This window comes from Carcharhinus amblyrhynchos, chromosome 3 (assembly GCF_965287045.1).
Source record: "Carcharhinus amblyrhynchos chromosome 3, sCarAmb.v2.hapA, whole genome shotgun sequence".
NCBI lineage: Eukaryota > Metazoa > Chordata > Chondrichthyes > Carcharhiniformes > Carcharhinidae > Carcharhinus > Carcharhinus amblyrhynchos.
In genome coordinates, this window is record NC_137326.1 from 100,942,065 (window position 1) to 100,961,752 (window position 19,688).

The window sequence follows — 19,688 nt, forward strand, 5'->3', positions numbered from 1 at the left end:
GGGCTGTCAGCAACTACTCTGTGACTGCAATGCTGTTTAGAGGAGTTCAAACAGAGTGCTGTCACAGGAGGTAGTGTCTGCATAGCGTGTTAATCAGACCAATCCTGCAATGATTGCATTTGCAGTGGGAAGTCTGGCAGAAGGATGTGGCCTCAGGGGTGATAGGGTCCAGGCCATCTGGGAGACACAGCAGGCCACGGCAGAGACACAGGGGCCACGGCCAAGGGTGTTGCCGGCATCCTGGAGGCGTATCAGTCGGTGGCCACATGTGTCAGGGACATGTTGGAGACACTGCTGGCCATGGCTTGGGCTCTTGCTGGGATTCTGGAGACACAGCAGGCTGTGGCTGTGGGCCTTGACAACTTAGACTAGTCTCAGAGGGCTAATGCTGAGGGACTCCAGATCTTGTCCCTGTCTCAGAGGACCAGGGCTAAGGAATCATACCTACAGGGCAGATGTATCTGGGCCTCCAGGACTGGCAGACCCAGGTGACGCCAGCGTTTTTAGAGCTCAGTCCAGCTAGCTTGGCATCCCATGGAGTATCCATGGGGCCTATGGGCATCCTGAGGGAGGAGGAAGGGCATGAGAGCATGCCAGGGCCTTCCACCAAGAAACCTCCAGACGTCCTGAGACCTTCCAATTCCCCCCTTCCTCACACTGGGGCATCTCAGGGCCAGCTGGATGACACAGAAACACCAGTGTCATCCGCAAGTTGGCTGGGGTGCTCCAGGTCATGGCCCTCCAGCAGATGGACGCCAAAGGCATCACAGGCAACGGGGCACGGATAACAGCTGGACATCTCCACATCTGATGTGCATCCTGGGGGAGTACCTAAGAGAAAATTGTAGGTTCATTAAGAGAGCATGGGTGAAGGTCACCAGTAGTCAATCTTTTTGACCAAAGTAATAACTAAATCAAATTAACTGAGGGACAAAGTAAAAGGGGCAGCCCCCAAAATGAACAGAACAACCTGAAACAAAAAACAAAGTGGAAAGGAAACTTAAAACATCAAACTAAAATGTGATTAAAGGGGTCGATAATACACCCCAGCCCCTGCGGTGCCCAACAAGCATGAAAGGCCACGCGCTGTCCTCAGATATCGCATGCTCCCTCTCCAAGAATACCCGGCCGCAAATGTAGCCATGGTAAAGGGACTGACAGTTGGCTTGGATGACCCCTTTGGTGGCCTGCTGCCTGGACCTGTTGATTGCAAATTTGGCCAGGCCCAGGAGCAAGTTCATGGGGAGGTTCTCCACCTTCCCCGCCCCCCTCCGCATCGGGTACCTGTAAATCAGGGGCGTAGAATGGACATGCAAACAAAACATCAATTAAAGGTTTTTAAGGTAAGTGAAAAGGGAGTGCAGCCTATAAAATGAAATATAGATATGAACTAGAACTAGATATAGATATTCAGCACAAGATCTTGATATAGAATCATAGAATCTACAATGCAGAAGGAGGCCATTTGGACCATCAAGCCCGCACCAACAACAATTTCACCCAGGTGCTATCCCTGTAACCTCACCTAATTACCTCCTAATCTCCCTGGCACTAAGGGCAAATTACCATGGCCAATCAACCTAACCTGCACATCTTTGGACTGTGGGAAGAAACCAGAGCACCCAGAGGAAACCCACACAGACATGGGTAGAATGTGCAAACTCCACACAGATAGTGACCTGAGGCCGGAATTGAACCCGGGTCCATGGCACTGTGAAGTAGCAATGCTAACCATTGTGCCATCGTGCTGCCCATGAAGTCTGCAAGAGCGTAGGGTGGACAGTCCCCCCCCCCGGACAATCCTGACCTCACCCACTCACAATAACCATCCCAATGGCACATCACTGGACATACAGAACAAAACAGACTATTGCAAACACATCTAGCAGCTTCACAGATGCTGAGTAAAGCTATTCCCAGATTGCGAAAGACAGGTTGACAGTTGTCTTCAGCATTAAGATTCCATCAATATGTCAACAGTAGACACTTCATCATAGCAGCCGATAATAAACCATTGCAGGGACATTTTAAAGACTAGGCAATGTATCCCCCATTGCCTCTGCCTGGATACAGCATTGGGCCTTTTTACTGCCCCAAGACCCAGATAGCTAACGCCAACACATTGAGTCGTCTGCCATTGCCCATAAGCCCAGCTTCACTATCAGCGTGGAGGAGTTTGTGATGACTCTCAATATTTTTGACACCTTGCTGGTGTCTGCAAGGCAAATCAAGGTCTGAACGCAAAAGGAGCCACTCTTGTCTGAATTAAAAAACATAATACTATATGGGGGATTCACAGGGTTGAATCAGAGGTAAACATTTTTTGTTGGTTGAGAATAAGGAGCACAGCCTAAAAATTAGGGCCAGAAGTTTCAGAGGCAAAATTAGTAGAATCTCCATGCATCAAAAGTGGTGGAAGTTTGGAACTCTTTTCTGTAAATGGCAATTGATGTTAGATCACATTTTAATTTTAAATTTGAGATTGATAGAAATTTGTTAATCAAAGGTAATAAGCGATATGGGGCAAAGGTAGGTGGATGAAATTGGGCCACTGATCTGTCACAATCTCCTTGAATGGCGGAACTTGCTCAAGGGAATACACGGTCTATTTCTGTACTTTTATTGCAATATTCTTATGATGGATCCAATAGCCGTCTTCATTCATACCTACCAAGATTTTGACAAATGGGTATTTTGCAAATCAATGTTATGCATCTAAACATGCATCAGTCATTACACACTATGTGGGACCTCCTCTAAAGTAAATAGAATATATGCTTTGTTATAGAAACAATCCTCATTTATTCCTTGAACCTTTGACTGGGTGTAGTTGAGTTTAGTTAAAGAAAAATAGTGTCATTGTTATTGGGATATTGCACTGGTGTCAATGCAAAATATTGCCTTTGCAATATCATAGGGAACTAAAGTGAGTCAAAGGTTGCTGAGCAAGTTTTAAACAAGAATCAGAGTCTTTGAAATCTTACAAATTATTTTTAATTGCTCAACTGGAAAACAAGTATTTTTCATGATTTATAAATTATTCTGTTATTTTTGAGTGATGTTATAAAGCTCAAAGAATATGCCAGCAAAAGTTATTTGATACAGAAATTAGTATCTTTGTCCTGATACATGTTTTATGTGTTTTGTTCTCTTAACAAACAAAATGAATTTATACATTTATCACTTAGGAAAATCTATTCATATGATGGAAGACTTTTCAAGTGTCAGCAGGTTAGATCACCTCTTGTGATCGAGTGGAGGATTGGGACTGACAAGATTGCTCTGTGGGGACATGATATGGACTCAATAGGGTGAATGACCTCCTGTTGTGCCATCTATGACTTTATCAATGATGGATCCACAAGATTATAGAGGAACATGTTTGGCTCATTCAGTTGACTCGCTAATAAATTCATTGCATATCTAACCAATACTTTATACTTTTCTAGAATTACAGCAAGGACAGAAACACCTACACACTAAACAGCTAGACCAGGCATCAGGATATGACACCAAGCATAGAATCATGTATTCTTACAGCACCAAAGAAGGCCATTCAGTCCATTATGTGTTGGCTCTTTAAAATTGAAGGATAACACAGAACTTTATACTGTATACTTAAACCTCCAAGGCCTTCTGCATGGAATTGGAGTTGTGATTATGCCTATCAATGATGAGTATCACTCATGCCAATTGGAAAGAGATATTCCCAGGTTAGAAGGCTTATGGTGAAAGAAGTTCAAGAATCATACTCGGAAAGCAAGGTACACAGGATATTCCATTTTTTTTTCATGGCTGCTCTATCCACCAGCGCAGTTTCTGTCCTCTTAAAACAACAGTTGTACAACTAAGCCTGCATAATGCACTCTGAGTATGAGAGGGCTCAAATTCGGTGTTGATAGAAATCATGGTGAAATGTTATAAGTGTTCCGTATTAGTCTAAACTGCGTATATTGTCCCATTCTCTGACTGCCAGCTCAAACCATACAATGCCTTTTTCTATACAATAACATTCTTAAGCATCTCTTTCATATTTGCCAAAATAGATTATTCAAAGGGGAAGCAACTTAAGAAAACCATAATAGGCTCTAAGCAACAAAAAAAGACAAAGGAAAGATGAGGAGAGAAAAGTAATGGACCAGAGAAAAGTTAAGCTCAATTATTTTATAAACCACAGGTATAGGAAGCCCTCATTGATATTTGCATTTCACTGGCACTATCCCTAAGCACTGTTCTGTTACAGAATATCATGAAGTAAATTCAACATTCCTGTGCTCCTAATTTGGAGTCATACTTCAAACCAGAGACAGAGCTGTAACACTACAATGATAATTTTCTGGCATGTACTTTTAGCCTGGCTCCTCATTTGGAGCTTAAACTCTAAATTTCATGTTTTTATTTTACAGTGCAGAAAGAGGCCCTTTGGCCCAGCAAGTCTGCACTGACCACAATCCCAGCCAGGCCCTACCCCCATATCCCTACATATCATTACCTGCTAATCCCTCTATCCTAAGCATCTTAGGACACTAAAAGGGACAATTTTAGCATGGCCAATCAACCTAACCCGCACATCTTTGGATTGTGGGAGGAAACTGGAGCACCTGGAGGAAACCCATGCAGACACGAAGAGAACATTGCAAACTCCACACAGACATTGACCCGAGCCGGGAATTGAACCCAGGTCCCTGGAGCTGTGAAGCAGCAGTGCTAACCACTGTGTACCATGCCGCCCATTCTTATTATTCTCTAAACTATTACTGGTGGTGCAACAGGAGAAACTAAATAATAATGAAACCTTAATAATAAAACAAAGCAGGAAATACCTCTAATGCAGTTCTGAATCGCCCTGCTGCTACTGAATACTTCTTCTGGTGGTAGTAAAAACTTGCATCCTTTAAAGCTTTAGCAAGCCATTTATCCATTTGAGGTGCCAAATTCAAAGTGCAGCAAGTCGTGGATTCTCCTGATTTGCTGGCTTCACATGCTGCTTGAGTACTTTTGTAATCTTGGGATTCTATAAATTCATACATTATTTGTTGTTCATCAACATAAACCAATTTCATTTCAACATCCATCACGCTTTTTAAGGGTACACGCGTGAGAGACTGAACTACTGGTGGTTCTTGATGTTCTACTGTTTTCAATTCTTTTTTGTTGGCACATTTTTCTTCATTTTCTAGCTTTCTTTTGATCCCTAAACTGTCTAATGTATTCTTTCTCTTTAGCTTGACCTTCCTTGTATGCGTCATCCTTTGGTTGAAATATGATTCTGGTTTTCTGCTACATGCCTTGTCATTCCCATTAGGAGGTCTTGGATGATCTGTTGCATCATCTGATGTACTACTTTGAGATATATTAAAAGTATCTATTTCTTTCTCAATTTTACTGTTGAGAGCTATGTTCTGTTTGCCATCTGAGTTTTTCATAATTGTAGAAGTCATGTCCAAACATTGATGCCTAGACAAAGATACAACATATAAATGATCAGAATTAACATTGAACTGTATATATCTTTTGTCACACCATGTTTCTAAAATTTTACTCTGCTTAGCATCTCTTAATTTTGTAATACACTGACTCTGCATATTCTAATAATTACTTTCATTAATGCATTTATAGTAAAAATGGATATTGAGACAAAGGAAACTTCAGAAGTGCCCAAAAAGTGTGGTTTTAAACAAAGGTCTAAAATTGAAAGAGAAAGAGGTGGAGAGATTCAGGAAGGAAACCCCAGATTTGGGGTCTAAGTAACTGGAAGCATGGCTGCCAGTGACAGGGTGAATAAAGAAGGGATGCGCAAAAAAAATCACGTCAATTAAATGGAGAGTTTGGGGTGGAGGTTTGACAAGATACTGGGGTAAAAGGGATATTCAAGATTTGAGTAAAATCAAGATTAAATTGAAATTGGGATAAAAGAAATTTTTAAAAATGGATAAAAGGGGAACCGATAGAGATGCATCTACTTGAAGGTGTTTTTGATATGCAAATTAGATTAGCAGCAAGAAAACAATTGTTTACCTAAGTGACTAGGGGATTGACCAATGTAGGTGTTAGAATTGCAGATGAGGTGAGTTTGAAATGGAGATATAAGAATACAATTCACACCTATACACAAAAAGCCTGGTCCAAGGTATTATTAAGATAGCATAGCATCTTATAATGAAGAAACATTATATTCACAGTGGGGGAACTGAGTGCAGTAGGACAGGAACAGCAACTACCATCGTCACACTGCCCTTTTGGCTAAGATCATGTGTAGTTTTGTTGTCCTGCACTTGACTGAAGTCATGAGGTTACACTGAGGCATCATTTGAAGCAATTTTTTAAAGTGGCATCTAGGCCTTTTGCTAAGATGTAAATGACTTCAAGCCTTGGGGGAGGTGCAATACCTGCACCAATTATCTTGGATCATGTAGATCAAATCCAAGACAGGAAGTGGTGAGTCTGTCTTGTCAGCTTGGATCTGGAATATCTCATCTGCTGAGATTCTGAATTGGACTTTGATTGGATTGAATTGGATATATACAAAAAAAAGCTACCATAGCCACACCCAGCTGGAGAAGGTAGGTTCTCCCGAAAATAAGTTGGTGCTGAATGCTGCTGTTTGAAAAACTCTCAAAGAGAAGAAATGTAACGAACTATAGAAAGGTTTTCCCAAACTGGAAGGGAACACATGAGACCATAAGACATAGAAGCAGAATTAGGCTGCTCAGCCCATCGAGTTTGCTCTGTCATTCAACCAAAGCTGATGTTTTTCTCATATCCATTCTCCTGCCTTTTCCCCATAACCCCTGATCCCCTTATTAATCAAGAACCTATCTATCTCTATCTTAAAACCACTCAATGACCTGACCTCCATAGCCTTCTGTCAAGGGGTTCCACAGATTCATCACTCTTTGGCTGCAGAAATTCCTCCTCATCTTGTTTTAAAGGATCATCCCTTTAGCCTGAGGTTTGTCACTAGTATGGTTTTTCCTACTAGTGGAAACATTCTCTCCACATCCACTCTATCCAGGCCTTGCAGTATCTGGTAAGTTTTGCTCTCATCCTTCTAAACGCCAATGAATACAGACCCAAAGTCCTCAACTGTTCTTCATACAACAAGCTCTTCATTCCAGGGATCATTCTTGTGACCCTCCTCTGGACCCTTTCCAATGCCAGCACATCCTTCCTTAGGTACGGGGCCCACAACTGCTCACAATACTCCAAATGGGGTCTGACCAGAGCCTCATACAGCCTCTGAAGTACAACCCTGCTCTTGTATTCTAGGCCTCTTGACATGAACGCTAACATTGCATTTGCCCTCCTAATTGCTGACTGAACCTGCACGTTAACCTTAAAAGAATCTTGAACAATGACTCCCAAGTCCCTTTGTGTTTCTGATTTCCTAAACATTTCCTCATTTAGAAAATAGTCTATGCCTCCATTCCTCCTTCCAAAGTGTATAACCTCACACTTTTCCACACTGTATTCCATCTGCCCACTTCTTTGCCTACTCTCCTATAGTTTATTTATTAGTCACAAGGAAGGCTTACATTAACACTGCAATGAAGTTACTGTGAAATTCCCCTAGCTGCCATAGTCCAGCACCTGTTCAGGTCAATGTACCTAACCAGCACGTTTTTCAGAATGTGGGAGGAAACCAGAGCACCCAGAGGAAACACGCAGACATGGGGAGAATGTGCAAACTCCACACAGACAGTGACCCAAGCCAGGAATTGAATCTGGGTCCCTGGCACTGTGAAGCAGTAGTGCTAACATTGTGCCACAATACCGTGCCACCTGTTCCTAACCTCCCAAGTCCTTCTACAGCCTCCCTGCTTCCTCAATACTACCTGTCCCCCTACATATCTTTGTTTCATTTGCAAACTTAGCACAGCGCCTTCAGTTCCTTCTTCCAAATCGTTAATGTATATTGTGAAAAGTTGTGGTCCCAGCACTGATCCCCGAGGCACACACTAGTCACTGGCTGCCATCTTGAAAAGGTATTCTTTATCCCTACTCTCTGCCTTCTGCCAGAGAGAAGGGTCACAACACCAGGTTAGAGTGCCAGAGAGCCAATCCTCTATCCATGCCAGGGTCTTACGCTTAACACCATGGGCACTTAACATATTTAACAGTCCCCTATGCAGCACCTTGTCAAAGACCTTCTGGAAATCTAAATAAGTCACGTCCACTGGTTCTCCTTTAACTAACTTTCTTGTTACCTCCTCAAGGAACTCTAACAGATGATCTCCCCTTGTCAAAGCTGTGCTGACTCAGTCCTTTTTTATCATGTGCTTCCAAGTACTCCACAATCTCATCTTTAAAAATGGACTCTAAAATCTTGCCAATGACTGAAGATAGGCTAACTGGCCTATAATTTCCTATCTGCTGCCTCCCTCCCTTCTCAAACAGCGGTGTTACATTAGCTAATTTCTAGTCCTCTGGGACCCTCCCTGTCTACAGTGATCCCTGAAAAATCACCACCAATGCCTTCACAATGTCTTCAACTATCTCTTCGAACCCATCCAGTCCAGGTGATTTATCCACCTTCAGACCTTTCAGGTTCCCCAGAACCTTCTCCTTAGTGATAGCCACTGCACTCACCTGTGCCCCTGATTCTCCTGGAGTTCTGGCATCCTACTGGAACTATTCAGTTCCTCTGCCATTTCTTTGTTTCCTATTATTACTAGTTACTTATTACCCACATTACGTACGGCTAACAACTATATGGTGGTATTAGCTCATAGAGTTAAATAATATTGGATTTTGTTTGGGAAAGGGGGACTTCTCAGAATTCAGGAACATAGATAGCTGGGAACATGAATTAATTTCATGGGATACTGCCCTGCCCACTATGAGAACCGGAGTGGGTAAGGGGCAGACAATGGAAAGGTCCATTGACCTTAGGTGGGGCTTTACAATTTCAGGACGAGCGAGACTGTAAAATCCCATCCGATATTGTATAGCCATTATTGTGGTTAAGTGTACTGTTCTAATGTTTGGTACTGTTTCTTGCTGTATGTTTCTTTTGAGTTCATAAATATTATTTATTAATTGATTACAATAAGACCTAACTGTTTCTAACCAGTTTGCATATCTTTCCTCACATTATACCAAATTGAAAGTATATACCATTAAGAGCTGATGTTCCAAGTTACCCTTCTAGGTTTTGGGATGCCCTTGCATTTGTTAGGATCCCGAACCAGAACCGTAAGTTACATTAGGAAGCCAGACAGGGCCCCAACAATTTTTTCCTTTTTGGTATAAATGTGGGGATGACATATTTCTTTCCAGGAACGATTCCACTGACAAAGTAGGGATCTTTTATAATGAAAAATTTTATTTAATAACACAGTTTAACTGTAACTCTAACAAATAGAAACACACATACAAAATAGAAGCGGAAGCAGGCCTTTTTCACTTCAGTCCTAAAAGGTTTACCCTTTATCCTCAAAGTATGACCCCTGGTTCCGGACTACCCCACCATCAGAAACATTGGCCATGATTTTCCCATCGCAACCTGCAACTTTTCTGGCATGTCAGGGTGGGAGATGCACATTGCCGACCTTGAACCGGGATTTGCGCATGTGCCGGGCACAGTCGCTGGTCAGGCCACGCTGGAAACTGGCAGGAAGGCAAGTAAGTAATTTAAGTATTTTTTAAAAATGTAATTAAAAAGGTAATTTAAATATTTTTAAAATGTGTTTTAAATACGTTTATAGTTCATTATTAGGACCTTTCACATCCCGATTGAATCTCCCACCCCATCGGGAGGACTTCATTCCGGCAGGGTTTGGGCTAGCTCTCCATGTTTGGGGAACTAGCAGAAGACCCCTCCGGAATAAAGGGGCTGGCAATCAGAGCCCTCAAGGGGGTGGGGTGCTGGAGTGTCAGCAGTCTGATGGTCCCAGGCTGGTCAGTGATCGAGCTGGCCAGCAAACGGGCGGGGGGCGTCTGACAGATTGGGACAACTGCACATGCACAGAATTTCAGAACTGTCAAACTCTGGCATGAATAGGTTTTTAACGATTTTCATCTCTGGGACCTCTGCATTGCACAGAGTGCACAGATTCAGTTGAGAAGCTGAACTGACAAAACAGCCGGGATTTAGAACAGTTTTCCCCCCAATTCAGCACTTTTGGGAGAATCGCCCCTTTTCTTTCTGAATCTATTCTTGTTACGTATGTTGGGGCATGCCCATTACGAGAACAGGTCGGATAACCAGAGACTCAAGCTCCATCCTGGGTGAAGCTTGCCTAGCCAGTCTTGTGCTGACTGTGTGAGGATAAAGACATGTTAATAAATTGTTTTAGTTGGTTTACTACCACTGACTTCATGTTCTACTATTAGTCTCAATATCAGCCCTCAAACATAACAAGTGGTGATGGGGTGTATTTATGGCCCACGGACTGCACACCCCTGCTGATTTTTGAGAGAGGGAGGAAGATTGATGTTATCATGCTGAACTCTGAAAACGGCGAGAATCGTCTAGGTACTAGGGTAGATTTAAGGGAACAGGCCTGGGCACTGAGAAAGCAGTTGCAAGGGGGTCAAACTACATTCGGTGCTGCAGAGGTACTCATCAGAAAGGGTGAAGGCAGGACTGCCAGGGGACTTGGGCTACGGTCAGAGGTGAGGTATAAGAGAGGGATTGCTCCACCGGGACCACTGTGACTATCAGGAGAGAAGCGATCGCGAGGGGACTCAGATGGCAACCAACGGGAAGAGTAGGGGAGCATTGTCGGTGACAGATTGCCAGCAAGGAAAACAGGAAGAGTGGGTAAAGAACATGAAAACAGTTGCAGTACACAAAGGCAGGATAAACACCTGGCAAAGTAACCAGGAAATGGCAGTCCAGTTCACGGCAATGGAACCTTTCAATGAGGATACTGGGAGCTAGATGCTACACACAGAGTGTTTCCATTTTTATTCAAAGGCAAATAAGGTAGATGAAGAACTCATGGTAGCAATCTTCTTCAGTATTATAGGAAGTAAAACATTTGCAACATTAAGGAGCCTCATACAACCAGACAAATCTGCACAGCATCCCCTAACAGAGCTGTATGAAGCACTAAGGAATCATTACGTCCTGAAACCACTTATGAAAGCTGAATTGGCTGCAAATGAAGCAACACAGTTGGGTGTTGGTGCCTGAGTACACAAAGTAGCTGAAGGGAAATAGAACATGGTGTCAGCCATAATGCCGCCACTGTGCCAAGTCTGGCCACAAAAAGCCCAAATGCTGGACTCATGAAGCATTTAACCCAAAATTGTAGGGCACAATTAAAAGAGGAATAGGGGAGTCAGACGGAGATGAACCTGAAAACTAGGCCAAATAGAGGACAGAGTATGCCAGTTCTGCCATGGAGGAAGAAGAACCCAAATCAACAGAATTTTGGTTAAATATTTTCTCAGTTGGAGGAGAAGCTGATAGATTCTGGGCCCTTCCAAAGGTGGAAGGGAAGGTAATCAAAATGGAAGTAGATACAGAGGTAGCGATATCACTGATCTTGGACTCAGTATACAGAGACTAATTGAAAACACAGCCACCAACGTCTTCAAAAATCACCTGCCACCTAGAAGGTATGTGCTGGTAAAGGTATAACTGAGACAATGGTGTGCTACGGTGGGTCAATGGTGACTACCCTGCTTTGTTTGGTCACTCCTGGCTGTAGAAATTAAAATTAAACTGGGGTGTGGCAAACAGACTGGGGGACCGGATGTCCAAAAGAGATGTAAGGACATATTCAAAGGGACCCTGGATGAGGTGAAAGGGATTGAGATAAAGATTCAACTTAGGTCAAAGGCTCGTCCAAGAAGCTTGAAGGCTCTGGGCCATACGCGGTTAGGCCAAAGGTAGAGGGCAAATTGGAACATCCAATGAGAATGGGAGTGCTGGAAGAAGTCTCCACCAGTGAATGGGTCACCCCAATTGCGCCAGTTTTGAAGACTGACAGCACAGTGAGAATCTGTGGGGGCTTCAAGGTAGCCATAAATTCAGCACTATGCACAGACCAGTACCCACTTCCTCTGATAGAGGACTTATTTAGTGGATTGGCAGGAGGGAAGAAATTTTTGAAGATGGACTTTTATCAAGTCTAGCTTCAAATGGGAGTTGCAGAAGAAACCTAACCACCTCATATGACCATTATTCATTGGACGCTTTTTCATTATAAGCATTTTCCTTTTGGTATTATGTTGGCACCAGTGCTTTTCCAAAGTGCAGTGGACCAAATTCTAAGTGGGTCACCTGGGGTCCAATGTTACCAGGATGACATTTTGGTAACAGGCTCCACAGAGGAAAAGCCTTTGAAGAACCACGAAGAGACCCTCAGAAGGTTGCAGGAACATGGCCTGTAAGTAAAGAAAGAGAAATATGAATTTTTTAAAGATTTGATTGAATACCTGGGCCATGTCATTGATAGTGAGACAACCAAGAAAATGGAGGCCATCATGAGAACTCCCAGACCAGAGGATGTATTGGCCATGAAGACCAACTTACTAAGTGCTTTCTTTACTGCTTGCTTTACCTGCATGCCTACTTTCAGTAACTGATACACAAGGACACCAAGGGTATACACCTCTCTCAATTTATACCCATTCAGATAATAATCTTTCTACTTTTGCTATCCTCACATTTATCTCAATAAACCTCACATTTATCCACATTATACTGCATCCACCATGCATATGCCCACTCACTCAGTCTTTCCAAACCATGTTCAAGCATCTCTGCATCCTCCTTACAGCTCACCCACCCACCTAACTTTGTACCATCTGCAAATAAAGCTAGATACGATCAAAGGAGATCCATCAAAGCTGCCAAAAGGCAATACCGGACCAAGCTAGAGTCCCAGACTAGCCACTCCGACCCCCACTGACTATGGCAAGGCCTGCAAGACATAACAGGCTACAAGATGAAGGCATGTAAAATTGTCGGTTCCAATGCATCCCTCTCTGATGAGCTCAATGCATTTTACATCCGTTTTGAGCAAGAGGTCAGCGAGAGCGTGCCCTCCTCCATGGAAGCCCTGGATGAACCTGTATCTGGGGTCACCAACATAGATGTCAGAGCAGCTTTCTTGAAGGTCAGCCCATGGAAAGTACTGGCCCGGATTGGGTATCCGGATGATCACTCAGATCCTGCATGGATCAGCTGGCAGGGGTATTCACAGCCATCTTCAACCTCTCATTACAAGAGGTCCCTATCTGCTTCAAGAAGACAACCATCATCCTGGTACCTAAGAAAAACCAAGCAACGTTCCTTAATGAGTATGAGCCAGTGGCTCTGACATCCATTATTATGAAGTGCTTCGAAAGGTTAGTCATGGCACAAATTAATTCCAGCCTCCTGTACGACCTGGATCCACGACAGTTTGCCTACAACCTGTTAGGTGAATAACAACTGCAATATTTATTTACATACTGTGTGCAATTCTGGTCACCATGTTATATATAGAAAGGATATTATTAAACTAGAAAGAGTGCTGAAAAGATTTACTCGGATGCTACCGGGACTTGATGAATTGAGTTATACGGAGAGGCTGGATAGACTGGGACTTCTTTCTCTGGAGTGTAGGAGGCTGAGGGGTGATTTTATAGAGGTCTATAAAATAATGAGAGGCACTGTTCAGCTAAATAGCCAATATCTTTTCCCAAAGGTAGGGGAGTCTAAAACTAGAGGGCATAGGTTTAAGGTGAGAGGGGAAAAATACAAAAATGTCCTGAGGGTGGTGAGTGTCTGGAACAAGCTGCCAGAGATAGTAGTGGAGGCTTTTAAAAAGCATTTAGATAGCTACATGGATACGATGGGTATGGAGGGATATGGGCCAAATGTGGGCAATCGGGATTAGCTTAGTGGTTTTAAAAAGAAAAAGGCCAGCATGGACAAGTTGGGCTGAAAGGCCTGTTTCCATGCTATAAACCTCTATGACTTTATGATATTAATGTGTTGGTGTGGATTTCCTCCAGGTGTTCCGATTGTCTCCCACAGTCCAAAGATGTGTAGGTTAGGTGGATTGGCCAACTAAATTGGGTGATTAGCAGGGTAAATGTGTGGGGTTACTGGAATAGGGCCTGGCTGAGAATATGGTCAGTACAGACACAATGGCCCGAACGGCCTCCTTCTGTGCTGTAGGTGTTCTATGACTCTATATAATACGGAGGCTTGCAGTCTCATGGCTGTCAGTCAACTTCCAGGATCAAACTGATACAGAAGCTTGAGCTTGCTAGGATGACCCCCACTCTGGTCCTGGATTGGTTACCAGATCATGTGACTGTCTTGGGAGATCACCCCATAAAGGGAAGAGACATCACATCTCTCGCCCTCTTAAATTCTTTTATACATTGATAATAATTAGTTTACTCAATCCCCAATAATTAGAACATTAAACATGAGCATTCAGTCCAGCATAAATTGGATACTCCAGGGAGATTCAAATTTCTAGTGGAGCGTGTAACTCCTCTGTTGGGAGTGCTACTCGGGTGCTTTCTGCAAAAACAACCATACTGTGCATTTTTTCAGGTACTGGTAATTCAGCTTCATCTGTTTCCCTGGGGCGACGGCCCTCTCTGTCACAGGCTGATTTGGCACTTCACTGCTTGGATAGTCAACAGCATTTCCTGCTGGCTTGGACTCAGGTGGCAGTAATGGCTGCTGGGATAACTCACGTCCTCTTAAATGGTCTATATGCTTCTGGATGATTCGCCTTTGTATGTCCACTTCACAAGACAAAAATGCTGTTTTGGTATAACAATTCATGTGACCCAACTCGAGCCACTTCCAAAATTTCTGACATACATGGTTTTTTCACTGAAATGACTTTGTTGATTTGCCTGAATCAAGCTTTTTCTTCTGCCTGCACTGACTGACCTTTATCCTTACTGGCAAATTTGGAAACACCAGGCTTAGTCTGGTCCTAATACACTAACCTATCAACAATTCTGCTGACAACACCCCCATTGTAGAGTGAAGAGTGGTTCTATAGCCCAGAAGTAATAGTGGGATTCTGATCTCCAGGGTTTTCCCTGACTGCTTCTGAAGGCCCACCTTAAAGGTTTGAACTGCTTGTTCAGCCACTCCATTGGATGCTGGGTGGTATAGTGAAGTACTGATGGAGTACTGACGTGCTTGATACTTTTTAAGGGGGTGAAATTTTGAAATTCAGCACTCGTGAAGGCAGTTCCATTAGCGAACACTATGACTTCAGGTATCCCATGGGTCAAAAAGCACTGACACAGTCGTTCAATTGCAGTGTTTGACACTATAGACTTCATTTTAAACATTTCCATCCACTTTGAATAGGCATCAACAAGGAACAAAAACATTGCGCCCAAGAATGGCCCCACATAGTCAGCATGAACTCATACCCATGGCCAACTTGCCCATTCCTGAGGATACAGTGGGCTGTAGCAGGCAATCTTTTTCACAATTGGGATTGTTCACAGTGCTTCGTTAGACTCTCAATGTCAGCTGTCAAACGTAACTCCGGGCAAGCATCTTCATTTTAGACATACTCAGATAAGCACTGTTCAATTTGGCTAGGAGCAACTCCCTTCCTGGTACAGGGGTAACTACTGTGGCACCCCAAAGTATGATGCCATCTTCACAATACACTCATCCTTCCATAAATGACATGGATTTCATTTCTTCAGAAACTGGCTCACTGGTCCAACCTATTAGTATGCTGTGTCTCATTTTGGACAACAGCTGTACCCTGCTGGTCCAGTATTGATTTAAAGTAAAGTTTATTTATTAATCACAAGTAAGGCTTACATTAACACTGCAATGAAGTTACTGTGAAATTCCCCTAGTCACTAACAGTCCGGCGCCTGTTCGGGTGAATGCACCTAACCAGCATGTCTTTCAGGATGTGGGAGGAAACCAGAGCACCTGGAGGAAACCCATGCAGACATGGGGACTACACGCAAACTCCACAAAGACAGGGACCCAAACTGAGAATCAAACCTTGGTCCCTGGCACTGTGAAGCAGCAGTGCTAACCACTCTACTACCATGCTGCTCCAAAACTGTTATTGTTCCAAAACTGGCAACCTGTCCAAGAAATTCAACAACATGGGTGGGATTTTATGGCCTTGCTTGAGCGAGACTGGAAATTCCCACGCGAGGTCAACAGACATTTCCACTGTCTGCCCCTCACCCACTCCGATTCCATAGCGGGCAGGGTGGTTGAATTTCAGTGCATAACAGTTTCCTGTGGAATTGGGGAGAAGTGCTATACTCTCTTGCAAACCAAGTTAACCAAGAACATCTTCATTTGCAATATTTGTTCCAGGCCTGTGCTTGAATGTATCTTCGTAAGGGTCAGAATTCTCGTTGATGCAACTGGTGGTATGGCATTGTCTTTGTTAAGAAGACCCAAGAGTGGTTTGTGGTCCATAATGATGGTAAAGTGCCTCCCATACACAAATTGATGGAACTTTTTACACCATATACTATTGGCCAGCCTTCTTTTCAATCTGAGAATGGCATTTTTCAGCCTCCTGAGGCAAGTATGGCCCTTTTAATGGGTGATTCTTTGTGAGCCACGTGTCCAGGCCAGAAGCAATGGACCATGAGTGCACAAACCTGGGCCTATCAGGAGCAAGAGTGTGCATCCCCACAGCTGTGAGACTGCAGATGGAGTCACAGCATTGCTCGGAGTAAACCTGTGTAGTTGTGCTGTTAAATCCTTTGTTGTATATAGATCTTCTCAATCAATAAATTCTTTAATTTGTTATTTGCCACATCAAGTCACCTTGAGTTAGTACATACCACATAAGTCTTTCAGATCTTTCATCCATCCTGTGGGACAATACTGCACCAATGCCATATGAAGAGGCATCACAGGTCAACACTAATTCCATTGATGGGTCAAAATACACCAATAAACTCGATGAAAATGACATCCTTACTCTGTTAACAGCTTCTCTCTGGAGTATCCTTTTTAGCAGTGTATGCAAGGGGCCAATAATATCAACAAATTTGGTAGACATTAGAGACACAGTAGAGACACATCACGCTATAGCAAAGAAAGCAAATCAAAGTGAGTTTAGCTATGTTGAGTGTCATGAGAGTAAGACTAGGCTGGACAGTCTTTACCTTAACGCTGTGAGTATAATAATTAAGGGTATGGATTGAAGTGTGATATTGTTGCCATCACAGAGACATAGTTGAGGAAAGAGCAGGATTGGCAATTCATCATTCCATGGTATAGGATCTTTATGCAAGGTGTAGAAGGGGGGATGTGGCATTACATTATTAATTAAGGCATCAAATACAGCAATCAGGAGAGGCGATTTCTTGGAAGGATTTTCAAATAAGGCCTTGTGGTAGAACTTAGGAATATAAAGAGGGGAGCCACATTACTGGGAATGTATTATAGACCCATAGCATCAGTAGGAAATAGAGGAGCGGATATGTAGACAATTCTGGGGCACAAAGCACACTGATGGCACAAATGGTCATTCGTTGTATATAGTTGTCATATTTGTGAATATATGTTGAATTTATTTCTCGCCAAGTCTCATGGATTCCATTTGGTTTAAGTTCACTAAAATATCTCACTGTCAGCTAAGAGTCCGGAATATTGCCTCTTAATATAGTCCATCAGAATCTTCAATTGCATAAATTCTCACATTTTTATCACAATGAGTAGCCTATAATTCCACAGCAGGAACATCAGGCAATGGATAGCACTTGTGATAGTACTGCCTAACCAAAATGCCTGTCAGCTAATTATTGCCGGCAGCCATAGTTTGGCCTCAGGAAGCTGCTCATTGAGGCTATTGATTTTACTGTTTCTGCTGCACTAATGTCAGTTGTGGATGGCACAAGTAGTCATTGCAACTTAAATTAGATTTGTCTGTCCAATGTGTAACTTAGAATGACTTTTATTGTGTGAGAAACTATTTTTGAACCTAGTATTATAAACCTGCCAAGCCCACTGGCTTCCAGGCCTTTCTGCAGGAAAAGGTAGTGTCCACATTTAAGGCTGAATGTCCTTCCTTGGTGATTTGTCATTTCTTGCATACATGACACTGAACTAGTCAACTAGTACAATGTGTACATTGAAATTTGACTGCAAGAGGGGCTAGAATGTATAATTTAAGAGGTGTATACGCATCTTGATGAGACCATTTCTGGAGTTCTCACCATCTTTATTTAGACCTGCTTAGAAAAGCTTTAGGTGATCCTTGGGCAAAGGCACAGCACTTAACTCAATTTGGAATTCATTGCATGACTGAACTCTCATTGACTTAGGATATATAAACAGGAATGGCCTTCTGAACTGTACCATCTCAAGGACCACCATATTCTCAGTGCAGTGCAAATCCAACACTCTTAATACCTCTTGGTGGCTGGAAATCCAAATAATACAATGATGCACTCATGTTAGTCTGACACCTGCTCAATAAGGTGGTCTGAAAACATATATCACTCTTTCATACATAACCAAATGGATGGCTTGACGGGGAGCAGCATCATGAAAGCACCTCATCGCCCATCACCAGTCTCCTCAAGGCAGAATGTTGGAGGCATCATCTTTCTACTGCTTCCCATTCACACAGTCATTATTTGTACATGATGAAGCAGTAACCATTAACTTCCAGATTATGCAACAAGTTTCCATTTTTGTTTTCATTGTCCTCAGTGAGAGTGCTTCATCAGGACAATGCAGGAAATAATTACTCCGTGGCTACTGTGTTGAAAATAACTCAGCAATGTATTCCCCTAATGCAAGAGTCATTTGCAGGGTCCCAAGTAGTTGCAACTCAGTCAGCCATTGTCCTGGTGAGGCACCCTCAGGGAGGAGATATGAAGATGTAGGAGGATGATGCCTTCAACATTCTGCAATAAGGGGCGTTGGCGGTGGGACATATGGTGCTTTCATGATGCTGTTTCCTGTTGAGCTATCCTTCTGGTTATATCAACTGGTGTTGCTAATGGAAAGAAACCCTGGCTCAAAAGATCATAACTTTTTTTTAGAAAAACACAGATGAACAGAGTGACAAGACTGCCAATTAGTCTTCAACAAAAAAATTATTAAACATGAAAAGTTTGACTGCAATGCAATATTCCTTCACTCCCACCTATCTTCGCAAATGTACAGATTTTAAAGGTAACACAAATTACAAAATATATCTTAAGCAATAAGGTTTTCAGTAAATGCAGTCCCTGTAACCCAAAAGGCCAACTGTGGTCAGACAACACTCCACACTGAAACCAAGTGGCAGATGCCACTGAACCAATCTTCTGTGGTTTTCTTCTCAAATTCCCCCCAGATGACTATTACACGGTGGGCTAACTGATCTCACTGGACTCCAGCTTTCACCTGAGTGTTTCCAAACTCACTATTGAACAGATGTGCTTTAGAATTTTCTTTCAAACAATGCTTTCTCTCAGCTGTTTTCAGCAAGAATCCACCTCCAGATTTTCTAATTCTCCTTTCAGTATTCCTTTGTCTTAAATAGCAAGGAACCTCAAACTTTCACACAAGCTCCCAGGAGTCCAGCCACCATTACTTCACAATTGCTTCAACCTTTTACCTCACACATATAGTAAGATATCACTGACTTTAGGAGTGGTTCAGATATCATTGGCTTTTCACTAGCTAACTCCACCAAGTCTGTAGTTTTCAGCTCTGACTTTAACTTTCAATGATCAATACAATATCTCTTGGTTTCTTTTTACTTCAATCTTCC

The 19,688-nt window shown here is 42.8% G+C and overlaps 1 protein-coding gene across 1 annotated transcript in view; it reads right to left on the reverse strand.

Moving 5' to 3' along the window:
• LOC145341236 (spermatogenesis-associated protein 16-like) overlaps window positions 1–5,441 on the reverse strand; it is a 118,023-nt gene extending 112,582 nt beyond the window's left edge. The window contains exon 1 of the mRNA XM_080186162.1: window positions 4,824–5,441. Within this exon, the coding sequence (XP_080042288.1) occupies window positions 4,824–5,441 (618 nt within the window). The remainder of the gene's footprint in view (window positions 1–4,823) is intronic.
• Between the last annotated feature and the right edge of the window lie 14,247 nt (window positions 5,442–19,688).